Here is a 24,656-nt window from a genome sequence, read left to right as displayed (position 1 = left end):
GCCTTTGATGTAACTCTGGGATCTGGGACCTGTGGAGCAACTCTTACCAGGACAAGGTCCTATACAAGAACACTCTTCTTCCTCCCAACTTTTCTTCCTTGAAGGCAAGAGACTGTTTCTAAATGAAGAAAAGTGGGACAAATTGCTCTGTGGTCAGTTTTGCCCTGTGTAAAGGATTTCATAAGACACAACAAGAGGATGAAAACAGGAGAGTGCAGCTACAAATGAAATGGGATTGCGTGTTCAAGGGCAAGATTGTCATTCTGCCGGAAATAAAATTTCTAAATTAGCTAACACTTTGCTGGGATGGCAGGGAGTGACCCCAGCATGTCAGGAAAGGCTTCCCTGACCAAGACAAAGTATGCATTAGGAGTGGAGAAGCTCAGACAGAGGTCGTCTGGATGTCACATGCTCCGCAGGTCTCTGTGAAGAGGGGAGCTCTGAGGCTACCTTACTGGGCTGGCAGAGAGCAAAGCCTGTTGCAAGTGCTGCCTTCACATTCAGGCAGGTTTAGTTCTCCCCTCTCAATCATCAGACTGTGTTCAGACTCAGGATGCAGTGGCAGGCCCCAAAATGAATTGCCGTGAGGCAGGCCCAGAGTAGGACCATCCCACCAAGTGCAAGTGGACACGTGCATATGCCTGTGCCTACATGTGCCTTTGCCTGTATGTGCACTCATGTAGGCGCGCACACACACACGCACACACACACGCACACACACACACACACACACACACACACACACACACACAGTGCCTGGCATTGGGATCTGCTGTATCTCATGACACTTTAAAGGTTTTTACTTTCTCAGTGTTCTACATCTTGACCTATCACTTATCTTGAGATAAAATTCTACAAAAATCCCTGAGAAAATAACTTTTAAATGCTAACATTGATTAGAACCATAATTCCGAAAGACGTGGGATAGACACTGTGCATTAGCGTTCATCCATTGGGACCCTCCTTTTTGAAAATGCGCTCGTGGAGATGCCAACACAGAGACGCCGCAGCACTAAGGCCATCCGTAAAGTCGACTGCAGTTTGGCTCTTAAGGACTGAAAAGCAGGAGGGAACTGCAGGGGGCCGATTTTGGAAATATAAGACACATTCTAGCATTTTTAAACACTGAGCATAGTGGAGAGGGAGAGAGGTCAAGTGCAGGAGAAGGAGGCCAGGCTGCGGAGGACAGGATTCTGAGGAGCTGAGAAGGTGGAGTCAGAGCACTGGGGCCCTTCAGAGCAGGACAGCTCTGCAGAAGGAGGAGAAGGAGGCCAGCAGGCTCCCCAAAGTGGGCCCCAGGGGCCAGGAAGATCATCCCAAGAGGTGGCATGGGTCTCTGAATGGCACTAGGGAGCAGTGGGGATTAGGGACTCTGGAAAGTCATCAGAAGCAAGGATTGTTAGTGGATATGACCTTACAGAAATTCACCCCAATGTTGCCTGGTCCCTTATATGTCCACGTGCTCTGACTGTACAGTGTAGAACAGTTCTAATTGATTAGAGGAACACCGTGGGATAATCAAAGTCCATGGGATGAGGCTGGGCATGTTTGTGCATGCCTCTAATCCAAGTAGCTTAGGAGGCTGAGGCAGAAGTATCACAAGTTTAAGACTAGCCTCAGCAACTTGGCGAATCCCTAGCAACTTACCAAATCCCTAGCAACTTAGCAAAACCCCTTCTCAAATTTAAAAAAATAAAAAGGGCTAGGGATATGTCTCAGTGGTTGAGGGCTTTCGGGCTCAATCCCTGGTATTAAAAATATAAACTTATAAACAAATTAATTATGACATTATTAATGACAAAATTTTTAAGACTTTTTTCTAATGTCTATGTAAACTTACATAATACAGAAAATACATCGTATTTTCTTATCCCAGAAATATAAATAAATATTACCATTCTCAAGATGCTGCCAAATTAGAATCGAGGAGAATTTCCATTTCTAAGATAACAATAATTAGCTTAAACACACTCAGATATTAAGAAGAAGGAATTAAAACATGATTTAACATAAAAACTGTCAAAAACAAGAAACAATACCAAAGAGAAAAATATTGAAAACTTCATCAATATGCTTAGAAAATCAACAGTTGACATTCAAAATGATTAGAATCATTGATAGAGCATTCTTCTAACAAAAACAAAAAGAAAATTTCTAGTTAGTAGATATCAGGGCTAAGAAAACATTTAAAAATTAATACAAATGACTTCTAAAATTGGTGAAGCATGCTTTCTCTTCTACTCATGAATATTACAAATAAGTAAAACCAATACAAACATAACCAAGTATGGGCTAAAAGTAAAATGATCTCAATGAAATGATGGTGCATAAGAAAGAAAAATAACCAGGCAAAAGCACATAATATCTAGGAACTCCAATATGAATGCACAATCTTCCTAAAAGGAAACGTGATCCATGAATTGTCACAAACTCCACCCTTGTATGGCATGAGAGACCTGCCCTGGGGTGGTTGCAAAGCCCTGTCCCTCAGTGGTCTGGGTCCACTATCAGGCACTGGCATCTTAGAGAAAGAACATGATGTTGTGGTCAAGAGCACCCTGTGCCCCTCCCAGCATGCCAGAGAGGGTCACACAGAAAGAAGAAGGTGGGGAGGAGGGAGAGGGGACACAGTGAACAGCTGGGGGACACAGAGTTCTTTGTGTTCTTTTGCAAATTTTCTCAAGTCTGAGACTACATCAAAATAAAAATTTTTAAAAAATTCACCAGGGGATCCATGACACACATACTAATTGAAATAAAAGTTATGTCAAAAAAGGCTCATGTTAGCCAGAAATGGTGGCACATGCCTTTAATCCCAGTGACTCAGGAGACTCCTTCAGAAGGACCAAAGTTCAAGCCAACTTAGCAAGAGCCTAAAGCCTGTATCCTAAAAAAAAAAAAAAAAAAAGTGAAAGATTTGGCTCAGTACAGAAGCACCTCTGGCCTCAATTCACAGTACAATTTAAAAAAAAAAAAAAAAGGCTCCTCTTGCCTGCAAAAGTGGAATACTGAATTTTTTTAAAAATCTATTTAATTCTTTATTAAAAATGCATTCTCCATCCACCACATCACTGCTCTGTAACAAGAGGTGACTATCCCCCCCCACGGAATTCATGGAGGCTCAAAGATTTCTTCAATTGTCCCAACTAAGAAGCCCTCATAGCCTCTCAAGGTCAGATGTGTAGTTAACACCCTGCAATGCACAGCACAGCACAGAGCCCACGACAAAGAATTATGTGGTTCACACTGGCAGTTGTGCCCAGCTCGAGAAACCCTGGATCAAAAGCCACAACTAGAACAGGGCCCTAGAAATGCTGGCAAGCAGGAAGGAGGCCTGAGTGGCCCTCCTTGGACACCAGCTACAGGATGCTGCCTGCAGGGAGGAAGTAGGAACAATCTGACCCAGGGACAGCCCTGTGGCCTCAGGCTGCACATCAGGCCAGAGACAAGGAGGGGGGCGGGGCAGAGAACTGGGACTAGCAGCTGGAGAGACAGGGCAGCTGCACTTCCAGGGTTCAGGGTAGAGAGGTGCTCTGGACAGCACCCTGTCCCAGAGCCAGGCAGCCTGAACCCAGCTCCACAGTGGTCATTCCTCCAGAGCTGCTGGCCCAGGGCCAGACAGGAAGAACTCAGCTCTTTTCAAGACATGTCCACCATGTCTGAGAAGAGTGTGCAGAAAGCTCCTGCCAGTCACTTCCAATTCTCAATGGCATAACTGAGACCCTCCCTGCAATTAATACCAGAGCAGGGGACACCAAATCTTGAATATATAAGCTTCTCATGACATTCACAGCCATAGAAATCCAGGTTTGAAGTCACCTAGCCAGCAGGTCCTTTCCCATGTTCACCCTCCCTTAAGAACTGACAAAGACCTGGGTTCTTGTCCCCAACGCAATCATCTGACCAGAGACAGATGATTTTCCTCTTAATGCCCTTGAAATTCCGGTGATGAATGGGAACGTTTATTGTAACAGGGGCCACTTTGCGCTATGAACGTGACCCTGATGTGGACTTTCTGGGTTTTTTTTTTTTCCTTTCTTATCTCCTTCTCCGCCTTCCTAACCTTGAGAAGCCATATTACCCTTCTTCCACACCTAGGCCAAGTTACTTGTCTGTAACACACACACACCACAAGGATGAAGTGTGTCCATCATAGAGGAGTGGCACCACAAGAACTAAGAAACAGCCATCTTTCAAGGCTACAGCTGAATCATGACCCCTGATGGGGCACCCCTGGAAGGTAGCCTTTGGATCACCTTTAAAGTCCTCTGTTCCCCTGATGCACCTGGGACAAGGGTCCCTGGAGTTTCTCCTGGGCCAGCAAAGCAAGAAAATTTATTTTTCCTTTTTCTCAAACCCTTGTCCTCATTTTTGGGTTAGTATTCGGGACAAGAACCCAGCTGTCTGTAGCATTACCAGGAGAAAGGTATGTACCTTATCTCCACAAGAAGATAGTTTCCCTCCAAGCCCCCTGAGTGCTGAGCTTTCAGACACCTCTGCGAGTCCATGACAAATAGAAAAAGCCCCTAAATAAACGAGCATGCTCTAGTGTTTGGGGCAATGTGTGACTACACCAAACTGGTCACTGATGTTTGTGACCAATGTGTGCATTTGTTTGCTGTGTGTACGACTCACAGTTATTTGAGAAACGGAATCAATAAAAGGTATAGACATATTGTTTTATGTGATATGCATGCATGCCTTATTTATTATGGGAACTGGCTCATGCAATCATGGAGGTGTATGGATCCCATGATCTCCCCTCTACCAGCGGATGAAGACAGGAAGCCTGTGGTGTATTCGGTCCCAGGCTACAGACCTGAGTGCCGGGCTGATTGGAGGCAGGTGCTGGGGTGCATCCCAGTTCAAGTCTAAAATTCCAAGAACAAGGAGCACAGATGGCCCAGAGCAGATGAGGGATGTCACAGGCATGACGATGGCGAAGTCACATGTCCTCTCACTATTTGTTCCATCCAGGGTCTTCTCTGTTTGGAGATAGCCTCCTCCAATAGTGAGAAGAGTCTTCTCTGCTCAACCTACTGACTCAAGATGCCCATGTCTTCTGGAAACATGGCGGCAGACACCCCAAACAAAACGTTTTACTAGCTCTCAGGGCAGCCCTCAGCACAGCTCCTTGGACACCAAGAAACCAGCACCACGTGAGGTGATGGAATTCACAATATCCTGAGGCAAACAAAGGCTGGGTCTGCCACAAGCTCAGCCTTGACCTGTTTTCCAGGAATTGCCTGAGTCACAGGCTGAGATGGTCAACTGAGCTGAACACAGGGAGATTCACTGACACAGAGAGTCATCCACAGTGATTCTTCCCATGGAGGAAACACAGGGAGTAACAAGTAACAAAGAGTGAGCACAGAGATCAATATACCAAGCTTGTAGGCTAAGAGGGACTAACCAAGAAAGATGGTCCCATGCCAGGTGTGGAGGAAGCCCGGGAGGATACCTTGAAGGCATCTAGAAAACTGAGTAGAGCCAGGATGCTGGACACTTAAGAGATGGGCGGCAAGAAGGGTCCTGGTCTCCCTGCTGGGGACCCACCACCCTGGTATCTACTCACTGTGAGCCACGGCCCTATTGTCCTGTGGAAGGATTCCATGACCACAGGAGGAAGCAAGATTGCATGCATAAAGGGGTCCTTTATTCTCTAGACAGCCTCCTAGGCTGCCTGCTCTGAGGGTGTCAGAAATGGGACCAGAAAGTCTCAGACCCCTTCAGACCCCACAAGCATCCTGGTAACCTAACCTTTACCAGGAACATGAGTCAGTCCCTCAGGAGTAGCTGGGAAAGGTGGCGAGTACAGGGAGCCAAAGGCTGAGCAAGTGGGGTCGAGTCTTCACTGAGGACCAGGCAAGGCTGTTTGGCAGGGACTCAAAGGGAAACAGGGGTGAGCACCAGGCAAGAGGGGTCTTTTGCAGGGACATAGAACAATGAACTGAGATCCAAGGAAGACAGTCACACCATCTTCAAATGCTCTAAAGAGCCTCCTGAGGCCACCAGCTTTGAGGGTATTAGAAACAGAAACCAGGACAATCAAACTCCCTCCATCCTGCCAGAATCCTTGTGAACCCTCCAGCCATTTCTAGTATCAAATCCCACGGGAATGGCAGTGACACTTGGCAAATCCAGGGAGGACAACTTGGAATGAAACAAAATGCCAGCAGGTGTGTTTCAGGCTTTATTGGGATCAGACCAGGCCTGGGCAGCTGCCGCTCTGGGGTCTGAGCTGCACACAGGGAATACTGGATTTTCAGACAGTTCTCAGGAGCAGGGGTGCAGTCAGCTCTGCAAATCAGAGCCAAGGATTCATGGTTGAATTACACAGAGAAGCAAGAGGGAAGGGACATTGCTGAAGAAGACTGAGAAATGAAGCAGGCAGAGGTTCCAAAGGAGGAGGGATTGAGTGGAAGACAGGGAGCCAAGGAGGCCTTGCAGAGGAGGAGGGAGTGGAAAGAGGAGCAAGGACTGAGAAGACTGGTGCCTGGGTGCAGAGAGCCAGCTGTGTGAGGAACCCGGGGCCAGCAGGGCCAAGGACGGCTCCTTCCTCTCAGTTTGGGTGTTACAGCCTCTTACTTGTTGCCCCATGTGGCCATCTTGGAATACAGAGGCGTTGGGAGGAAGCGGTTGGACTTCATGTAGGCAGAGATCTTCTTCAGGCCCTGTGAGTGGTGAGAGGAAGCAGGAGCTCAGGGCTGCTGCCCCACTGGGCTGGAGCAGCCCCAGTGCAGGAACAGCCCTGCCAGGAGAGCTCCAGTGCTGAGTAGCACACAGTCACCAAAGTTTCTGGGGTCTGGAAGGACACCCTTCAGGGACATTCTTCAATTTGCAGTGACTGACTAGAGTATGCAATGCAAAATGCATTATATGCAGTAGAAATTGCAATGCAGCTTAGAAAACCCACTCAACAACCCAGCAAGATTGATCATGTATCACCATCTATCAGGAGGGAACCTGAGGTGCAGGGAGAGGGTTTAGGGAACTTCCTCATGCTCACACAGCTAGAAAGTGGGAGGGGCTGGAGACAGCCTGGCTCTTGCCTTTCCAGTTCTGTGCTCTCTGTTCCACTCCCTTCCTGTGCCCCGACAGGAGGCCCTATCACTCCCCCTTTGCAAAAACATTGTCCTTTAGGCATTAAGAATTATTCATGCCTGTATTTCACACAGAGATGGATCTACCAGGACAAAGGAGCAGAGAACAATCCGTTGCCTGTTGGAAGAGTAAAGACCTCACGGAGTGACTCACAACATAATTTCACGAGAATTTTTTGGATGATCAGAGACACAGGGAAGAGCCACAAAGAACTGCTGGGCAACAATCTAATCTGTTTCCTGAGAATAGAAAGTCCAAATGTCTCCACCTGGTACTGGATCCCAAGCTACTAAGCCCAAACTAGCTCATTTCCAACTCTTCCACTACCCAGGCCATCTCGCTCTTAGTTATATCGTGCCTTCCTATCAGGAGAATATCTGTGGAGATCACATTCAAGGAGATGCAGGGCTGCCTCTAGCCAACAAGTCAGGCTCAGGAGGTCTCAGGCTGAAGCTCTCCAGTCCCCGCCCCTCCAGTGCTTCCTTCCCACAGTCCTGCCAGCTCTTGGATAAACCCAAAGGCCACTCAGCAGGGACCAGGGCCAGAGCTGAGGAGAAGTAGCTGAGGAAGTGCATCGTGACATGAGGATTGGGAAGAGAAGGGAGCTCGCTGGCCCTCTTCAGATCAGCACCAAAGTAGGTTTTGCTGGTGACAAAAAGTGGACCTGGGGAGATCTTTTGAGTTTTTCTGAGGTGATGTGCAGGTTGTCCTCCTCAGCAACGATGTGGCACCACTGGCAACTCTTGGTCAGGTGCCTGCTGTGCCCTGCTGCACTCAGTCCCAAGATGGGGCCTCCATACATGTCCACTAGGCCTGACACCAAAGCTCATGTGGAGGAGACACTGAATAAGAGTGAATATCAGTGTACGACCCCAGCTCACACAGAGAACGCTTGAGATATTCAAGAGGAGAGAGGATGACGGCTGAAAACAAGATCCCAACCATCCAAAGAGCCATAATAAAGTCCCCAAGGGTCTCCACATGTGTACTCATAAGCACCAGCCACCATCCTGGGGTCCCTGTGCTTCCTTGGGTGGCATCTGATGGCACCAAGCCTGCTGCAGAGCAGCTCTCAACACTGTCTGGGCCTTGCTCTGCCAGTCCCCCAGCCTCACCTCAGCCTCCCACCTCCAGCTGCACACAACTAGCCTCACTCTCCCCCTGCACAGCATCCTGGGCTGTGAAACCCAGGCTGGATGAGGGCCTTGAGGTTGCTCCTTCTGACAGAAGGCAGGACAGACACCTACCAGGGCCTTAGAAGCCAAGGCTGACAGAGAGCTCAGCACAGCGTCCACTGGACCTGGGACCTTGAACAAATGACTTCCCCTCTACAGTCCCAGTTTCCATCTCTGTCCAACGTGCCTGATAATTCTATCTAAAGCCTTGCAGGTTGTTGTGTCAATAAATTTGTCACAGTGGAGACAACATGTGGCCAAGGGTCCTAACAGAAATCCAGAACTCAAAATGTACTCCTTGTTCTTTTTGTAACCTATGGGATTCAAAAATACTTCCCGGAAAGCAGAAAGGAAAAAGGGCATTGAAGAGTGAAAAAGAGCAGGAGCATCACCTCAAAGCGGGACATGAAGTCCTTCAGGTTTGGGAATGCCTCCAGGCACTTGGGTTCAAATACACGGTGCTGGTCCAGGACATCATAAGTGATGAAATCCACATAGGTGATCTGCAGAAAGCTCAGGATGAGTGGGCATGAAAATCTCTACCCTGGAAAGAGTGACACCTCCAGACTCCTCCCCTTTTACCTTGTCCCCTGCAAACCAGGGCCGCTTCCCCAGGAACTGTGAGAACAGCTTCATCTTCTCAGGCAGGGTCTCCAAGTACTCAGGCTTCTTTTTCTCCTGAGGCAGAAATTAGCTGTCACCACCCTCAGACAGGAGCTCCCTGCCTGAGGGGCTGGCATCAGCAGTGGTGTGCATGGCCCCACCTGCCAGGGCTCGGCTGCCAACTTCCCTCAGCCTGTGTCAGGGTGAGGTTTTCATTCCCTGCAACACCACTGCTTAGACTCCTATCTGGTAGCATCTCCCATCTCTCAGAGTGATGCAAAGTCAGACAGGAATACAACATGGTCCCTGAAACTGTCTCTCACCACTCATGGGTCCAAACCACCTCCTGGGAGTCAGACTCAGTATCTGGCAGGTACCCAGGAAAACAGACAACGTTCTACCTAGCGGGGTGGCAGAAGTTCCGAATAGACATTTGAATAGTGTGCATAAAGCTGAGATGTGTTTGATATTGAAAGGAGGAAGGGAAAGGACAGAGCTTCTCTGGAGGACTCTGAGCTGCCCCTTAGGAAAAGTCCTCATTCATGCTGGAGTCAAGGACGCCACTGTGCAGACATCTGAAGACCAGGCCACATTCCACTCCCCTAACCTGTACTTTCCTTTGTCATGGGTTGAGTCTCTGTGCTCCAGCAGGAGGCACATGATGTGAAGGGCCGTGGAAGAGGTCAGGGACAGGAATGAAAGGAGTTTTAAAGTACACATGAATGTCTATGAAGAGACTGTTTAAGCTGGGGAGTCCGAACCCTATCATAAGAATGGTGGGGATTGTTTCAAGTCTGTTTGTCAAGATGCTGTTTTATGAATGTCACTCTGTTGGTAGAACAGGAAAGCATGGAGAATCCCTACTACTACTTAATGCAAATAGCATATCGGTCCACTGAAGATGCGAATGGAAAACTTTAACTCTCTAACCATGTCTGGTCCACACAGTGGGAGACTCACAAAGTCAGGGTTGTAGCAGAGCATGATGAAATGCATGCGGACGTCCACAACCTGGTTCTCCAAAATGTCCACACGAATCTTCTCCTCTTCTGTCTCCCCACCTGTACTCCATGCAACAGAGGTGCACCCTCAGCCTCCCACCCCAGCCAAGTCAGGGACACAGCAACCATCCCCCACACCCTGCAGCGAGCCCCACTCACACAGGTTGTGCTTGCGGGCAAGGTAGCGCAGGATGGCGTTGCTCTGGGTGATCTTGTGAGGCCCATCGATCAAGTAGGGCAGCTGGATGGACAATCAAGGAAAATCAAGAGAGACACCAGGTCTCAGTCCCCTCTCCCTAATTTAGGGATATAAGATATTTGGCACTCACTGTAACTGTCCTTAGGAATCCCTATGTAAATACACTGTTCAATGAATGAATGACCTGGGACACAGATCATCCCAGAAACACAGTATGGAGCCAGGAATGAGAGTAGCAGATGCACTGAGCCCAGAAACTCTAAGCAGGGCATGTAGATAAGGAAGGGATTCAATCACTTTCCCCAACCACCCCATCCCCCACACCTACATTGGGAAAGTCCAGGCCCAGCTTGAATTTCTCATTCAGCCACTGGCTTCTGTCATAGTCCGGAGCTGTGGGGGAGAAGATGATGTGAAAACAAACCTCTCCTGAGTCCAACTTCCCTTTCCCAGGATGCTCCCAATGGGTCAGGGACAAGACCCTGGAGATGGTGAATCTGGAATCTGAGCCACTATCTTAGATCCCAAGGTTTGGGAGGAGGAGGGTGGAGGAGAAATCTGTAGTAGGGGTCCTGGACCTACATGACTAAGGGGCTTTCACATGGTTTTGACAAGCCTTAATAGGGATCCCAAGCCAAACATAAACAGAGGGATAACTAGAAACTCCACTCCCCAAATCCTGTGTTACAAGATCACGTTGCACCCTCCCCAGTCATTTTGGGAAAGAGTCCAGCAGAAGGAGTTTCCAGAGAACTCAACACCAGTTCTGTGTAGTCAGAATAGCAGAGCTTGAGTTGCTGGGCACTAATCAACAGAAGCCCGGAAGGGACCTGAACCTGAGGGGTGCCATTACCGTCCCCCATGGTGTATTTCTTCTCCTCATAGCTTGAGTCTGTGTATTCCAGGAGCAGGCGAATGGGGTGAGCCAGCTGGGAGAGAGGGCCCAAGGTGCAGGTCAGAGATTTAGAGACCCCTGCTGTATGACTTCATCTCCTCCGGGTGACTACCCCCCTCCCCGCCCCTGTGGCCACCAATTCCCAAGCACGCACACTCACGTGCAAGCAAGCTAATGCGTAAACACGTACACGTTCTCAGAAGCTTGAGAGCTGAGCGCTGAGACCCCCTGCCGGCTAATCCAGCAAATCCAGAACTGGATCCACCGGTGCAACTGCACCCCATCTGCTCCACTGGTCCCCGCCTCGCCTCCCCTTCCAGGCGCCAGGAAAAACCCTCGCTCACCCCGCGGATGTTCCAGTAACCCAGTGTCATAGGCATGGTGCTGGCGCTCGTGAACAGAGCCGGCTGGCCTCGGTGGGACTGTGCCCGGGCTTTATCACAGCGCTCAGAGAAAGCAGGGGCGGGACCGGGTGGTCAGTCCCGCCCTGCCCCTCTTATGCACCGCCCTCCCCTGAGAGACTTTCCGGAAACCTGAAGCTTAGCTCCATTCGTCCCTAAGGGGAGACAGGATTAAGATCCTATCCAGCCTCAGCCCCATAGGGCAAGGAGAAAATCTGTGGGCCCTGAAGCCGAAGGCAAGGCTCTGTCTTCCAGCAGCTTTCCACCCACCAATAAACCCCCACGGGGTCCACCAGGAGCTGGCAGTGCACTTGGAGACCAGACATATGGTGACAAGAGCAAGGGTTTTCTCTCTTCCCAACATCCTCCCATCGCTCAGCCCAGTTCCCTGGGGTTCAAAGGGCTCATGCCGCCATAGGCAACTCCCCTGTTAGAAGGGAGATAGGAGGAGGTTCAGGGAGGACCCTAGAGGACATCAAAAAGGACAGAGCTGGGCCAGGGCCAATCCTCAACTGTTCAGGTCCCTGTATTTTAGCCTGACCCTGACTCCTGACCTATGTGTACTCTTGGTATCAGAGGGTGACTCAAATGGCTTTTGAGGCCACTCTGGGATCTGCATCCTGCAACCCTCATCAGGATAACATCCTACCCAAATAGATTGCCAGCTTTTTTCCTGAGTAGCCAGGGACCATTTCAAAACAAAGAGAGGTGAGATAAATTGTATCGTTGTTGATTGTACCTGTATAAAGGATCTTAAAAGACATAATGGAAATATGAAAATAGGTGAGTGGAACTAAAAATGAAATGGGTTTACATGTTAAAGGGCAAGATTGTTGCTCTGCAGGAAGTAAAGTTTGGAAATTAGCTAAGACTTTGTTGGGACTGCAGGGTGTGAACCCAGCATGTCTATAAATGTTTCCCACCACTGGGACAAGATATTGGGTGGGGGTGGAGCAGCACAGGCAAAGGTCACCTCATCCCTATCAAGTCAGAGAAGTCACATATTCTGCAAGTCATTGTGAATATGGGGAGCTCTGAGGCCACACCACTTGGGCTTGCAGAATGCATTCCCTGTTGCAAATGCTGCCTCCAAGTTCAGATAGGGTTCATGCACACAGCTCAGGTTCCTGGACCTTGTTCAGTTAGGTTACAGCCTTAGGCCTCCATGTGAATTGCCCTGCAGGTTTGTCCAGAGCAAGACCATCTCACCAGGTGCACACAAACAAACACATGTGCGTGCAGTACCTCCCCTGGGATCTGCTATTGTTCTCATGACACTTTAAAGATTTGTCATTCTCAGTTTTCTACATCTGGAGCTAAAATTTTATCTTCAGATAAAATTCTACAGAAATTACAGGAAAAAATCATTTTTATATGCTAACATTAAATAGAATCATAATTCTGAAAGGCATAGGATGGATATTGTATGTTGGTGTTTATCCATCTGGTCGGTCCCTTCCTTTTTTTAAAATTTTTTTTAGTTGTAGATGAATACAGTATCTTTGTTTTATTTATTTATTTTTTGTATGTGGTGCCGAGGATCAAACCCAGTGCCTCACGCACGTGAGGCAAATGCTCAACCACTGAGCCACAGCCACAGCCCCATGGTCCCTTCCTTTTTGAAAATACACTTGTGAATATGCTAACACAGAGATACCCCTTGACTAAGACTGTCTATAAGCTTAATTACAGTTTGACTATTAAGAACTGGAAGTCAGATGGGAGCTACAAGGGAGATATTTTGGAAATATGAGACGTATGTAGTGTTTTTATTTTTTATTTATTTTTTATTTATTTTTTACATACATGACAATAGTGGAATGCTTTAACATTCATAATTATCCACTCACAGCACAATTTTTCGTAACTCTGTATATAAAGTATATTCATGCCAGATTATGCCATTATACATGAACTCTCTTTTTGCATTACAATTCTTAATACACCTTTATACCACAATTTATCATATCTCTGTTTGTATATAAGGTATTGTTGACACCAAATTCACATCTTCATACAGGTATTTTGTATAATGAAAAAAACACTGAGCAGAGTGGAGAGGAAGAGAGGTTGAACATACAAGGAGGCCTTGCTGCCCAGGACAAAGACTCTGAGCCGGAAGATGGAGCCAGAGCACAGGAACCCTTCGGAGTAGGACCTCTCTGCAGAAGGAGGGGAAGAAGGAGTCCAGCAGGCTCTGCAAGGTGGGTCCCAGGGGCTAGGAGGAGCATACCAAGGGATAGCATGGTAAATATAGAGTTTGAGACAAAACTCAATTTTCTGCTTTTGCCGATGGGTGGGGACTGTGTAAGTTGCAAGCTACCACAGCCAAGAAACCCCATTTTAGCCTTAGCAGCTAATCACAGCAAGGGATGCCTGCTGGCCTCATCTCCAAGGGTCTCAGCAGGCAAAGCCAGATTCTCCACTACCATGGAAGAGGATGCTCCAGCTCTTAATGGCAGACCCAGGAAGCTCACCACCAATTTCTTTCTGTGTTCTTATCTTGCAAATTTGAAGAATGAATCCAATCCGTGGGCAACAACAGAAGTCAAGAGTGAAAGAAATAGGATTCATTTAAATAGAAGAAACAGATCTCTGGCAAGGTGACAGGGGGCCTGACAGCAGTTTTTCCACTTAGATATATTAGCCCAGGGGTTTATATGGCAATTTGGGGGGTCAAAATAAACACTCAGAGACTAATCAGCTCTGTGGATAGGGTAAGAATTTTACTTCCATGGGCAGAAGGGGTGCATAGCCACCAAAGCCAAAAGCAGTCGCACTGAGCAAGCAATCTGTTCAGCATTTATTGCTGACACAGGCACTGGGTTGTTGCCCACTGCTGGAGCTGACCTCACAATCTTTGGCATGAATAGCTTTTGAGGAAAGAGGGTACTTAATCATTACCCTCTTACCAATTTAAAAAACAAGCCAATCTGTCTTTTCTGTCAACCCTACAGTGGTAGGGCCCACTGTACTATTTCCTATTGGATTATTTAAAGAAATACCTTTTAGTTGTCCCCACCTCCCTTTGTTCCCTTGTGGTGGGAAATTTCCCCTGGGGTGAGTGCCTCTGGGCATGTGCACAGGTACTGGGGAAGTGAAGAGGGAGGGGAGTGAAGATGTTTTATAGACAGTTATTGTAAGAAGATGGCCTTCAGGAAGCAAGGGGATTTAGAACAGAGCTTCTCTGGGTTGACAGAAAAGACAGATTGGCTTGTTTTTTAAATTAGTAGGAGCACTTATTTAAAAAAAAACAAACTATGCTGCACTAGTATTGGGAAAATATGAGTTCTCTTGGTTGCTCTTGAGTCTCAGGTCTGTCCTGCCTCCCTATTTCCATCATCCTGGAACAAATGAGTTGGCTGGAATGTTTAGAGTGTTTCTACAGGTCAACCTCATAGACTTTACATTAAAAAAAAAAAAAAAAAAAACTTCAATCGGGACACATTATCCTATCTTATGCATTTCCCTCTGAAAACATGTCCCTAGCTGTCCTTAGGAAAAAAGGGCAATGACTACTCTGGTACTTTAGACTGAAAAAGGGATGTTCAAAGCAGAACAGCAGTCAGGTCCTGCTACAGAGGCCTATATATGAATTCTCAGGAGAAGGGATTTTTGGATTTTATCTATAAGGTCATTGTCAGATCAGCTGAGGCAGGCAGCGGCCAAAGGAGGCAGATTTAAAAGGGCCGCTGAACAGGCTTTATTGAGATATCACTCTGGGGCAGAACTCAGTCAGACCCACAGAAGGGACAGGGGAAGGGTCTGAGGAGAAACCGCGTGGAAGCTTGACCAGACTGGACTTTTATGGGGCTTACAGCAGGAAGGGAAGGGCTTGGGACAGGAAAAGGTGTTTTTAGGGTCCTTTGCCCCCTTGGAGTTGGTCAGGGGAGTTGGTTGAACTCCAGGATTGACCAGGGGGTCCTGATGATTGACAGACGTTAGTCAGGAGATCTGGCTGATTGACAGGCGTTTCCGTCGGCATCTGATTAATGTTCTTTTCCCATGCGGGCTGCTTTGTTCTAAGTTGCCTCTAAGTCGCCACCAAGTCGCCGCCACCGACCTAACAGTCATTTATAGCTTGGGCACCTCACACATCAGGGCAGTCCAGAGGTCTCTGGTGGCAGTTGGATGAGGCCCACAAGGGCAGGGATCATGATAAGACAAATAACATACAAGATAGCAAAGCATGATTTTTTTTTTTTTTTGTAAACAATCAGCAGAAAAGCAATCAGTACTATCAGCCATCCCCTGAAAACTGCAAAGACAGAGACTCATTGAGAGTGGGGTCTAACATGCCACTGATTTGTGAGTGGCAGACCATTCAGAATCGTTAGAAACGTATACACAACTTTAAGTTTTTATAATGGCTTAGGCATCTTCTTGAGCTGTAGTTAAGGTAGCTAATGCCGTCTGAGTTCTCAGCTTTTTCATTAGTGTTACCTCCATTTGGCAGAAGGATCCCCTTTAGCTATATCATGCAGAACTCTAACATAAAAGTTACTTAGGGCTTCCATGTGTCACATATCTTTTAGAAGTATAAATATTGGGGCTAAATAATCATACCAGTGAAAAAATGATCAAGCTTAGCTATATATTTATAGGAGGTTAGGAAGATGTATAGGTCTCAAATTGACTTGGAACAAACTGTGGACTCTGGCGGAGCCTTTTAGGATAGTTATCAGGCACTCCTGTATAAGAACTCTCCCTTTATTTAGAGAGAATGGACACAAGCGTGCATCTCATATTTTATATGTATATATATATATATATATTTGTCTCTTCTTCTAAATGTCCACATACGACTGTGTTTCGGTTGTACTCTCCTGCCAGGTGTTTAGCACCTAAAAAAAAAAAAAATGACCTTGTTCCTATCTATTGTTAATAGTCAGCTGACCTTTGTCAAGGGTCACTCTTGGGACCTTGTGAGAAGCCTCTTGTCTCCCTTCCTTTATCAGTCATACCATCTGCCAGGATGGATCAGAGTCTTGCTGACCTGACCACCTGTGGTTTCTTTGGAAGCATCAGGGACATTTCCCTCTTCAAGGACCCTTCCCTTTACACAATGTGCGCTGGTTGGCTTCCTGTCCTCTAGTATCCTATCAGTCCCCCAGTCAGGAGATCAGGTGACTCACTGGCATGGCAAAGCCCTTAGTGGGGACCCATTTTTCCATGTGTTTTGGCTAACCTAAGAGGCAAGGACCAAAATATTGGCCATTTTTTCCTGAGCCTTTTAAACTTTCTTGCATTTAGGCTTCAAATTTTGGTTTCAAAACATCCACGAGGCCAGTCTCGTCAGTCTTTAAGTGGGAGTAATGGGTCTTAACTTTAATGTCTGTAATTTTACAGTTTTCTCTTTTGTTTAATTAGCATCAATATAAGTACTAGAAATTAGCATTGTACTATATCTATCCTGCTCAAGATGGTGGCAGACCTTGGCTTCAACCACGTGGGCTGGTTTGGCAGACTGCAGGATGCTGGAGTTAGGGGTTCATCGAGGCATCCACCAAGATTTCAAAGGAAGGCCTGGGAGGCCAGGCAAAGTGCAACAGGCTTGTCGTACCTGTGGGCTCCCCCTGAGAGGGCAAAGTGTGGAGATGTGAGGAGGAAGTCAAAGTTGCAGTGGAGACTCCCAAGAGTAAGAAATGCCAGTAATGTGGGACATCATCCTAGGAAAGCTGCAGGTATTGAGTAGAGGCAAGTCAACGGAAAGGCTGCTCAGGATGCAACCAACAATGTAAACAAAAATAATCAAAATGGTTTTGGCCCCATAATGAAAGCACAAATAACCAGGACAGGAGCAGACTTCATGGATCAGCTGTGCCTTTTATTTAGCACCAGAGTCAGCCATCAGAGGGGCTCATTTTCTGGGTAGAAAATGGCCCCCAGTTACAGAAAGTTTATGGGTTTATATAGGTTACATTGGGAAGTGACTCAGCCCTTAAAGACTTTAACAGGACGTGAGTAAAAGGTTGCAAACATTTGGAACTTGTTTTTTACTGGATACTGTTTTTACTAGGCTGAGTATTTACAGTGCAAGGTGGAGGGTTCAGAGCTCAGTGTTCAATTTTTAATCTTGTTCTCCAGAGTTCATTGTATTGTCACAGAGACAGGATTAAGGTGTCATTTCACTGTTATTAAATTTTACCTTGGAAAGGATCAATACTTGCCCTCTTCCCAGCAACTGATGGTTATCTCCTTCTCAGGGGAAGGATCAATGTTTTGGCTTCTCCCTCCCACTCTCCTCCCAGGCCACACACTGTCTTGGGGAGTTGTCATTTCAGGCTGTCATTTCCATATCCTTCAACCAAGGCCACAGATCTGGAGCTACACAAGCCCTTTGGAAAAAAAAAAACATCAAGATGCCATGTACCCCAGATGCCAGACATGGAGCTATAGCACTTGTTTGCACAGATGGATTTCAGTCTTGCTTTGGTCCTATCTCTTCTTTCTACATCCCTTATTTGTGAATGGAAATGTTTACTCTGTACCTTTATATACTGGATACTTGTAAATTGCTTTTAATTTTATAGGAGCTCACCATGCAAGATTGCCTTGAGCCTCAGAGAAGACTTAGGACTTGAACTTTGAGCAATCTCGGAACTATTGAGACTATCGGGGACTCTTGGGAATGAACTAACTGTATTTTGCATTGTCAGATGAGTGTGGGATTTTGGGGGCCAGGATGGAATTTTATGGTTTACATGTGGTGTCCCCCAAAAGCTCACATGTAAGACAATGAGAGAAGGTTCAGAGGAGAAATGATTGGGTTGTGAGAGTCTTAACACAATGAATGAATTAATCCCCTGATAGAGATTAACTGAGTAGGAAGTGAAGTGGTGGGGTGTGGCTGGAGGAGGTGGGAATTGGGGGCATGGCTTTGGGTTTCATATTTGTATCTGGTAAATGGAGACCTCTCTTTCTGCTTCCTGATCTCCATGTGAGCTGAATCCCACTGACACACTCTTCCACCATGATGTTCTGCTCACCTGGAGCCCTGAGGAATGGAGCTGGCCTTTTATGGACTAAGACCTCTGAAACCATGAGTCCTCAAATAAACTTTTCCTCCTAAAATTGTTCTGGTCAGATTTTTCAGTCACAGCAGTGAAAAATCTGACTAAAGCTATATATATAAAATCTCACAGGATTAAAGGTGAATTCACCAGAAAAAGTGAGCTTAAAAAAAAAAGACAGATAATTCTCCAAAAAATGTAATGGCCATAATTAATCTAGAAAAGGACCATATGGAACATGTTGGGTTTATTGATTGTTTATTTTTTTTATACAGGTATTGAACCTAGGTATACTCAACCACTGAGCCACATTACCAGCCCTTTTAATTTCTTTATTTCAAGACAGGGTCTCACTAAATTACTTAGGGCATTGCTAGTTTGCTGAGGATGGCTTCGAAATGCAATCCTCCTGCCTCAGACTATCACATTCTGGGATTACAGGTGTGCACCACTGTCCCCAGCTGCTTCATGTGGAACGTCTTTGTCAGACCAGAGTGTACTTTTGGATCAAAGTTGTCAACCAGATATTTAAAGAATGTCGGGGGAGCTGGGGTTATAGCTCAGTGGTAGAGCGTTTGCCTAGCATGTGTGAGGCACTGGGCTCGATTCCCAGCACCACATATAAATAAGTAATAAAAAAATAAAGGCCCATCAACAACTAATAAAAAAGTTTAAAAAAAAAAAGAATATGGGGACCCATGAAGTTCTCAGGAAAATGTTTTTAAAGAAAAATAAACTTGTACATATAGCATCATATCCTTTTATTTTTTTCCTCCAACAGGATTTATTTTATTTTATTTTTAATTGTAGGGGGACACAACACCTTTATTTTATTTGTTCATTTTTATGTGGGGCTGGGGATTGAACTTAGTGCTTCATGCGTACTAGGCAAGCACCCTACCACTAAGCTACAACTCCAGGATTTTTTTTTTTAATCTCCTGTGCCTGAAGATAAAACCCTGCAGGAATTAGGGTGTTTTCAGACATTCCTGGGCCAATCATGTGAGTTTCCTGAAGCTGAGTCCCTTAAATTTGGGGTAACACCTGCTACGTTATTTTCAAAGCCAAAGGTAGACATTTTAAGCATTCTCAAAAGGCCTAGACCTGGAGCAACCGGCCTTTCCAGATCTCCTTCCCCTTGGTCTCCCCCTTTCTGTAGTATTTAGGAAGGAACTTACTGAAAGAGTAGAATCCCAGAGTTCAAGAAAAGTCCTCCAGCAATCCCAGAGTTCAAAAAAAGCCCATTTTTTTCCCACCTCTGGTTTCAAACTGGTTTGGGCAATTGGTCATGCAACTCCAATTGTAAGATGGTGTTATTGTTCCTGTTTCCCTCAGGAGCCCTGTCTCCCCATCCTCCTGCTGGTATTTGGGTCAGGTTTGAGTACAGAAAGGCATTAGGCATTTCTTCCCCCCGGGTCTGAGGGTCAAAAGAATCCCAGGGTATAAGTACTACTTGTATCAGATGGAGTGTCCCCACTCTGAAAGACAAGGAGGAAGAAGACATCCCACATGGCATTCCTTCATTGTTCCTCCACCAGGTTGAAGTGTCGCTCAATTCCCTTTGGACCTCAAAGCTGCTGGGATCACTCCTTGAGACCTATCTAGGACTTTTGAGCCATTCAGATTGGTCACCCCTTACCGATGCACCACTCAATGTCCCTTCCCTCAAAGTCTTTTTTATCTACTATGATGTTCAAAATGTGAGCAACCATGTAGTGAGGCTTGACTCAGGCTGGTTGGATTAGTTGCTCTTATCAATGCATTATTTAAAATTCCTTTTCTTAGTGTAATTTCCCAAAGAGAAACTCTGATTCTTCTGTATTGTGTTTACCCCAAATTATGGAGGCACTATAGACAGTGTTGAGCATCCAAGGAAACAGGCCAATAGCTCTCTCTCTCTCTCTCTCTCAGCTATTGTTCTAAGAGAGAGACACGTTCCTGAGGGCCTGAACCAGTTTTCAGCCTTTCCTGATGTTTGCATTTGTCATTATACACATAATTAGGGCCCTTAAAGTCCTGTTATATCTATTGTAAAAAGTAATCTATTTTATAGAGTTAAGGATGATGTTCCCACTGTAACAGGTCCAACATTGGAGCCCTGGAGGAGAGAAGGAGTGGATGACAATAGACTGTGTTATCCTTATTTAACCAAATAGGTAGAGAGGCTATCTATTGATGAATGAATAATGAAAACGTGGTACATATATACCAAGGAATACTATTCAGCCATAAAAATTGTGATTCTGTCATTTGTCAAAACATGGATGGCACCGGAGATCACTTCATTCAGTCAAATAAGCCACATACAGAAAGACAAATGCTTCATGAACTCACTCATTTGCGAAATCTAAAATGTTGATCTCATAGGTTTTGAGAGGAGAATGGTGGTCACCAGGGGCAGGGAGAGGAGAAGAGAAGAGAAAGGAGTCAAAGTTAATCAATGAGTACTAAGTTGCAATTAGATGGAAGCAGGAAAGTTGGGTGTGCCATTGCACAGTAGGATTTTCTACAGATAACGATAATGTGCTGCATATTTCCAAACTCCAGAAGTAAGGATTTTGAATTATTTCACTACAAAGAAACAATATGTACTTAAGGAGATAAATATGTTGAACACAATTGAAACATTACATGGTACACAAGAAAAGTGGATGATATCTTGTTTTTGTGCATGAGTTTTACATTTTTATTTGATTTAAACTTTTAAACTTTTAGAAAAAGGAAACAATTATCACCATTTACAAGATGCTGCCAAATTTGAATTGAGAAAAAAAAATGTTCTATGTATCCAACATTTAAGAATGAGACAAAACAAAATAACAATTCAAAAAAGTAGAATAGCACCAAAGTTCAAGGTAGAAATTTGTGGAAACAAAGAAAAATCTGCTGATATCTTCTTCCTGTTGCTGTGTCCTCAGCTGTTTTTCTCTGCCTTGACCTTCTGTCATGATATTCTGTCTCACGTTGGTCCCAGAGAAATGGTGTCAGCCATCTATAAACTGAGACCTCTGAAATCCTGTCGACATAGCTGTAAATTCAAGCTAAAGAAATGCGCTGATGTGGAGAAATACCATTTCATGCTGTATTCCACAGTACTTTTAGAAGTGATGTCTCCTGTTCCTCTAAGCTGTGACAATTCCTCAGATTTCTCTGATTGTGACCAAGACGTCTATAAGGATGGGAATACTATTTCCCACTTCTTCATGTGTTAGAGCTGAAATGGGAAGTCTGAATGATATTTTCAACTTCTCACTGGCTAATACCTTTACTATCATTCTTCAGTATGTGCTTGAAAATCTTTATGGCTTTCCACATTGCCTTACCAGTCATTTTTAATTAAATATTTATAAGGAAGGCCTAAAATTTCAGAAAGTGTAGTGGCTCTTCCCTACAGAAGAGTCTTAACTGGGCTTCTCCAGAAATCCTCACCATGGCTGATTTTGGGACTGTCAGCAAAAGAGTCTCTGCAAAAGAGTTCAATGTACATAAACTTCCTATTTTCGTGTCACCCTATTTTACTTGGCCACTGGCCAGGACGATACCAGCTCTCCAGGTGCTGGACACCCCCTTACTAGTTTTTCACATAGTATCCAGTACAGTAGTTTGTAGTAATGTGCAAACAAGGCCTCTGGCCTTGAGCTGGGCTTCACAGAGATGTCTACATTCCTAAGATAAGAGAAGTTACCAATTGGGCTCCATGGTAACAGCTGGCAGGGAGAGGAAAGAAAGGGGAGAAGAAGCTCCCCCCTTCTCAGGTGTTATCCTTGAAGGGTTAACTTGCCCAAAAGCAGTGAAAGAAAAAGCTGTTTTTATGTAAAGTTCTGCAGACTGTGAATTTCTGCACCCCTCCCTTTACATGCTGGGTATAAAACTCTGAAACTACCTGAACTTGGGGTTCAGGGGGGTTGATTGATTACAGCAAAAGCTGTGCCCTCTGAATCTAGCTGCAGCTAAATAAAACTGTTTCCTCCTGTCTTTGGTGCCTTGCCTCATCTGTCCCTACAACATTTTGGTGACCCAGATGGAACAGGGGAGGTAAGGAAGGCTATTCTGCCTCTCTTGTCTCCAGGGACCAGCTTCCCTGGGGCGATGGGGGGGCAGTGTTCCCCTTAGCACGCATAGGTCACTCTTGGCCTGAAGGAGGATCAACTCACTGGGCACCCTGGGGCTGCCACCCCTGAGTACAATGGAACCCACAGGGAGCAGGAACCAGAATTAGGGTTTTGGAGCACCACCCAAATGAACAAGTAGGATCCAGGTCCATTTGTTTTGGCAGCCCACCTGGCTTCCCCTTCGAGGCCTAAGCAGGTGGAAGAGAGGCTTGATCAACCTCAGTTGGGTCCTGAATACCCTCCAAAGTGGCTGGAGCTGAAACGGACCCAGGGAGTTGCCTGAGTTGTCTCTGTTCGGGGTCAGTGAGCAGAGGGGAAACCATGAAGCCCTTTTTGTTTGGTTTGGAATTGTTGGAATTTGGGCGGTATAGAAATTTTGTTCTGGCCATGTCTGTGTGAAAGTGTGTGACTGAGACAGACAAAGGGAAGGGTTCCGACCCAACCCGAGGGCCAAAGCGAGTGCGGAGTTTGATCCGCAGCTCTATGGCACCTCCTGTGGTCTATGGTGGAATTTCACCAACCAACGTCTGGGTGAAAGCTCCAGGCCGGGGGTTGATACCGACCCACAAGGCTAAGAGGGCCCTAAGTCCTCGCAAGGGGGAAGTGAGCCTTGTCCTACGTGTGCCACGCTGACACAGGGTGGAACATGGGAGGCACACAAAGGAAACAGAGTTCCTTGAACCCCTTGGAGTGTAAGTTGAAAAATTTTAAGATGGGTTTTAAGGGAAATTATGGGGTGAAACTCACTCCACAAAAGTTGTGTACTCTCTGTGAAGCAGAATGGCCCACCCTAGGTGTGGGCTGGCCACCAGAAGGATCTTTAGATGAGCGTGTCATTGCTGAGGTCCTTTTAATAGTTTTGGGAACTCCTGGGCACCCAGACCAGTTCCCTTATATTGATTTCTGGCAAGAAATAGTACAGAAACAGCCCCCTTGGTTGAGAGCCTGTCTAGATGGACAGTCCAAGCTGATGTCCGCACGAAGTGTAGCAGCCTCTAAAACCCAGCAGAAGGCAACTAGACAGAAGGAACCTGACCAAAAAAAAGCCAGAAGAAAATCCAGCGAGCCAGAAGAGACTCCACCACCTTATGCACCACTCTACCCAAGGCCACTGGAACAACAGCCTGCCCCCACAGCCCCCTCATCCTCAGAGATAACAGATGATAGTTCTCCAGCACCTTCTACTCCTTCCTCCAATTCATCCTCAGAGCCAGAAACTTCCCAAGAACAAAAGTCTTCTCTTCCACCTCCCGAGACCGGAGTGGGAACACATCCTAAGACCAGAGCCATTACCCAAAGGAGAGCCCTCCAGATGCCTTTAAGAGAGGCTAGAGGACCAGCCTATGTTGACCAGGAGGGAAATGTTCAAGGGGGACAATGCATTTGTATGTCTCAGCCTTTCACCTCCACTGATCTTTTAAATTGGAAAAATCATACTCCCTCCTATACAGAAAAGCCTCAGGCCATGATTGAGTTGATATAATCCATTTTCCAGACCCAGCAGCCTACCTGGGTGGACTGCTGCCAGCTTCTTCTGACTCTATTTAATACAGAGGAGCATAGATGGGTAACCTGAGCAGCTTTAAAATGGCTAGAGGAACAGGCTCCAGAGGCACAAGGCAACATCCAAGCCTATGCCCAGGCCCAATTTCCTGCCACTGACCCCCGGTGGAACCCCAACAATGAGGAGGACCTCCAAAAGATAAAGAGATATCAAGAAGCCTTCACAGGAGGCCTCAAGGAAGAGGGAAAGAAAGCCCTAAATATAAACAAGATATCAGAATTGCTCCAGAAACCTGATGAAAGCCCCAGCCAATTCTATGAACAATTGTGTGAGGCCTTCCGACTCTTTACTCCCTTTGATCCTGAGGCACTCAACGCAGCCTTTGTGGGACAAGCTCAGAATAACATTCGCCAAAAATTACAAAAACTAGAGGGGTTTTGCTGGAAAGTGTGCCCATGAGCTGACTGAGGTCGCCGCTACAGTGTTTTTTTTTTAATCAATTGAGACCAAGAGGCTCAATGAGAAGCAGACCAAGAGATGAAAAAGAAAATGGATTTCCTTGTGGCTGCCTTTATTGCGAACTCAGGAATTACTCAAAGGGGCGGGGGTGTCCTGCCAGAACAAAACCAAAACAATATTCAAAATCGGG

At 46.1% G+C, this 24,656-nt stretch overlaps 1 protein-coding gene across 1 annotated transcript; it reads right to left on the bottom strand.

Annotated features, from left to right (window-relative positions):
* Positions 1-6,180: 6,180 nt before the first annotated feature.
* On the bottom strand, positions 6,181-11,479 carry LOC101959659 (glutathione S-transferase Mu 1). Its single transcript, XM_005338098.5, has 8 exons — positions 11,322-11,479; positions 10,936-11,011; positions 10,411-10,475; positions 10,043-10,124; positions 9,843-9,943; positions 8,862-8,957; positions 8,672-8,782; positions 6,181-6,674 (listed from the first exon to the last, which is right to left on the bottom strand). The coding sequence occupies exons 1-8, from the start codon at positions 11,355-11,357 to the stop codon at positions 6,585-6,587; spliced, it is 657 nt and encodes a 218-aa protein (XP_005338155.2). The 5' UTR covers positions 11,358-11,479; the 3' UTR covers positions 6,181-6,584.
* Positions 11,480-24,656: the final 13,177 nt, after the last annotated feature.

Source organism: Ictidomys tridecemlineatus, chromosome 11 (genome assembly GCF_052094955.1).
Source record: "Ictidomys tridecemlineatus isolate mIctTri1 chromosome 11, mIctTri1.hap1, whole genome shotgun sequence".
Lineage (NCBI taxonomy): Eukaryota > Metazoa > Chordata > Mammalia > Rodentia > Sciuridae > Ictidomys > Ictidomys tridecemlineatus.
Note: the sequence above shows the minus strand (reverse complement) of the source record. Positions and strands in the feature narration are given on the sequence as shown.

Coding starts and splice junctions, on each gene's coding strand:
- LOC101959659 (XM_005338098.5), bottom strand. CDS start 11,357: ATGCCTATGACACTGGGTTACTGGAACATCCGCGGG. Junction 10,476..10,935: donor GAAATACACCATGGGGGACG/GTAATGGCACCC, acceptor TCTCCCCCACAG/CTCCGGACTATGACAGAAGC. Junction 9,944..10,042: donor TGCCCGCAAGCACAACCTGT/GTGAGTGGGGCT, acceptor CATGGAGTACAG/GTGGGGAGACAGAAGAGGAG.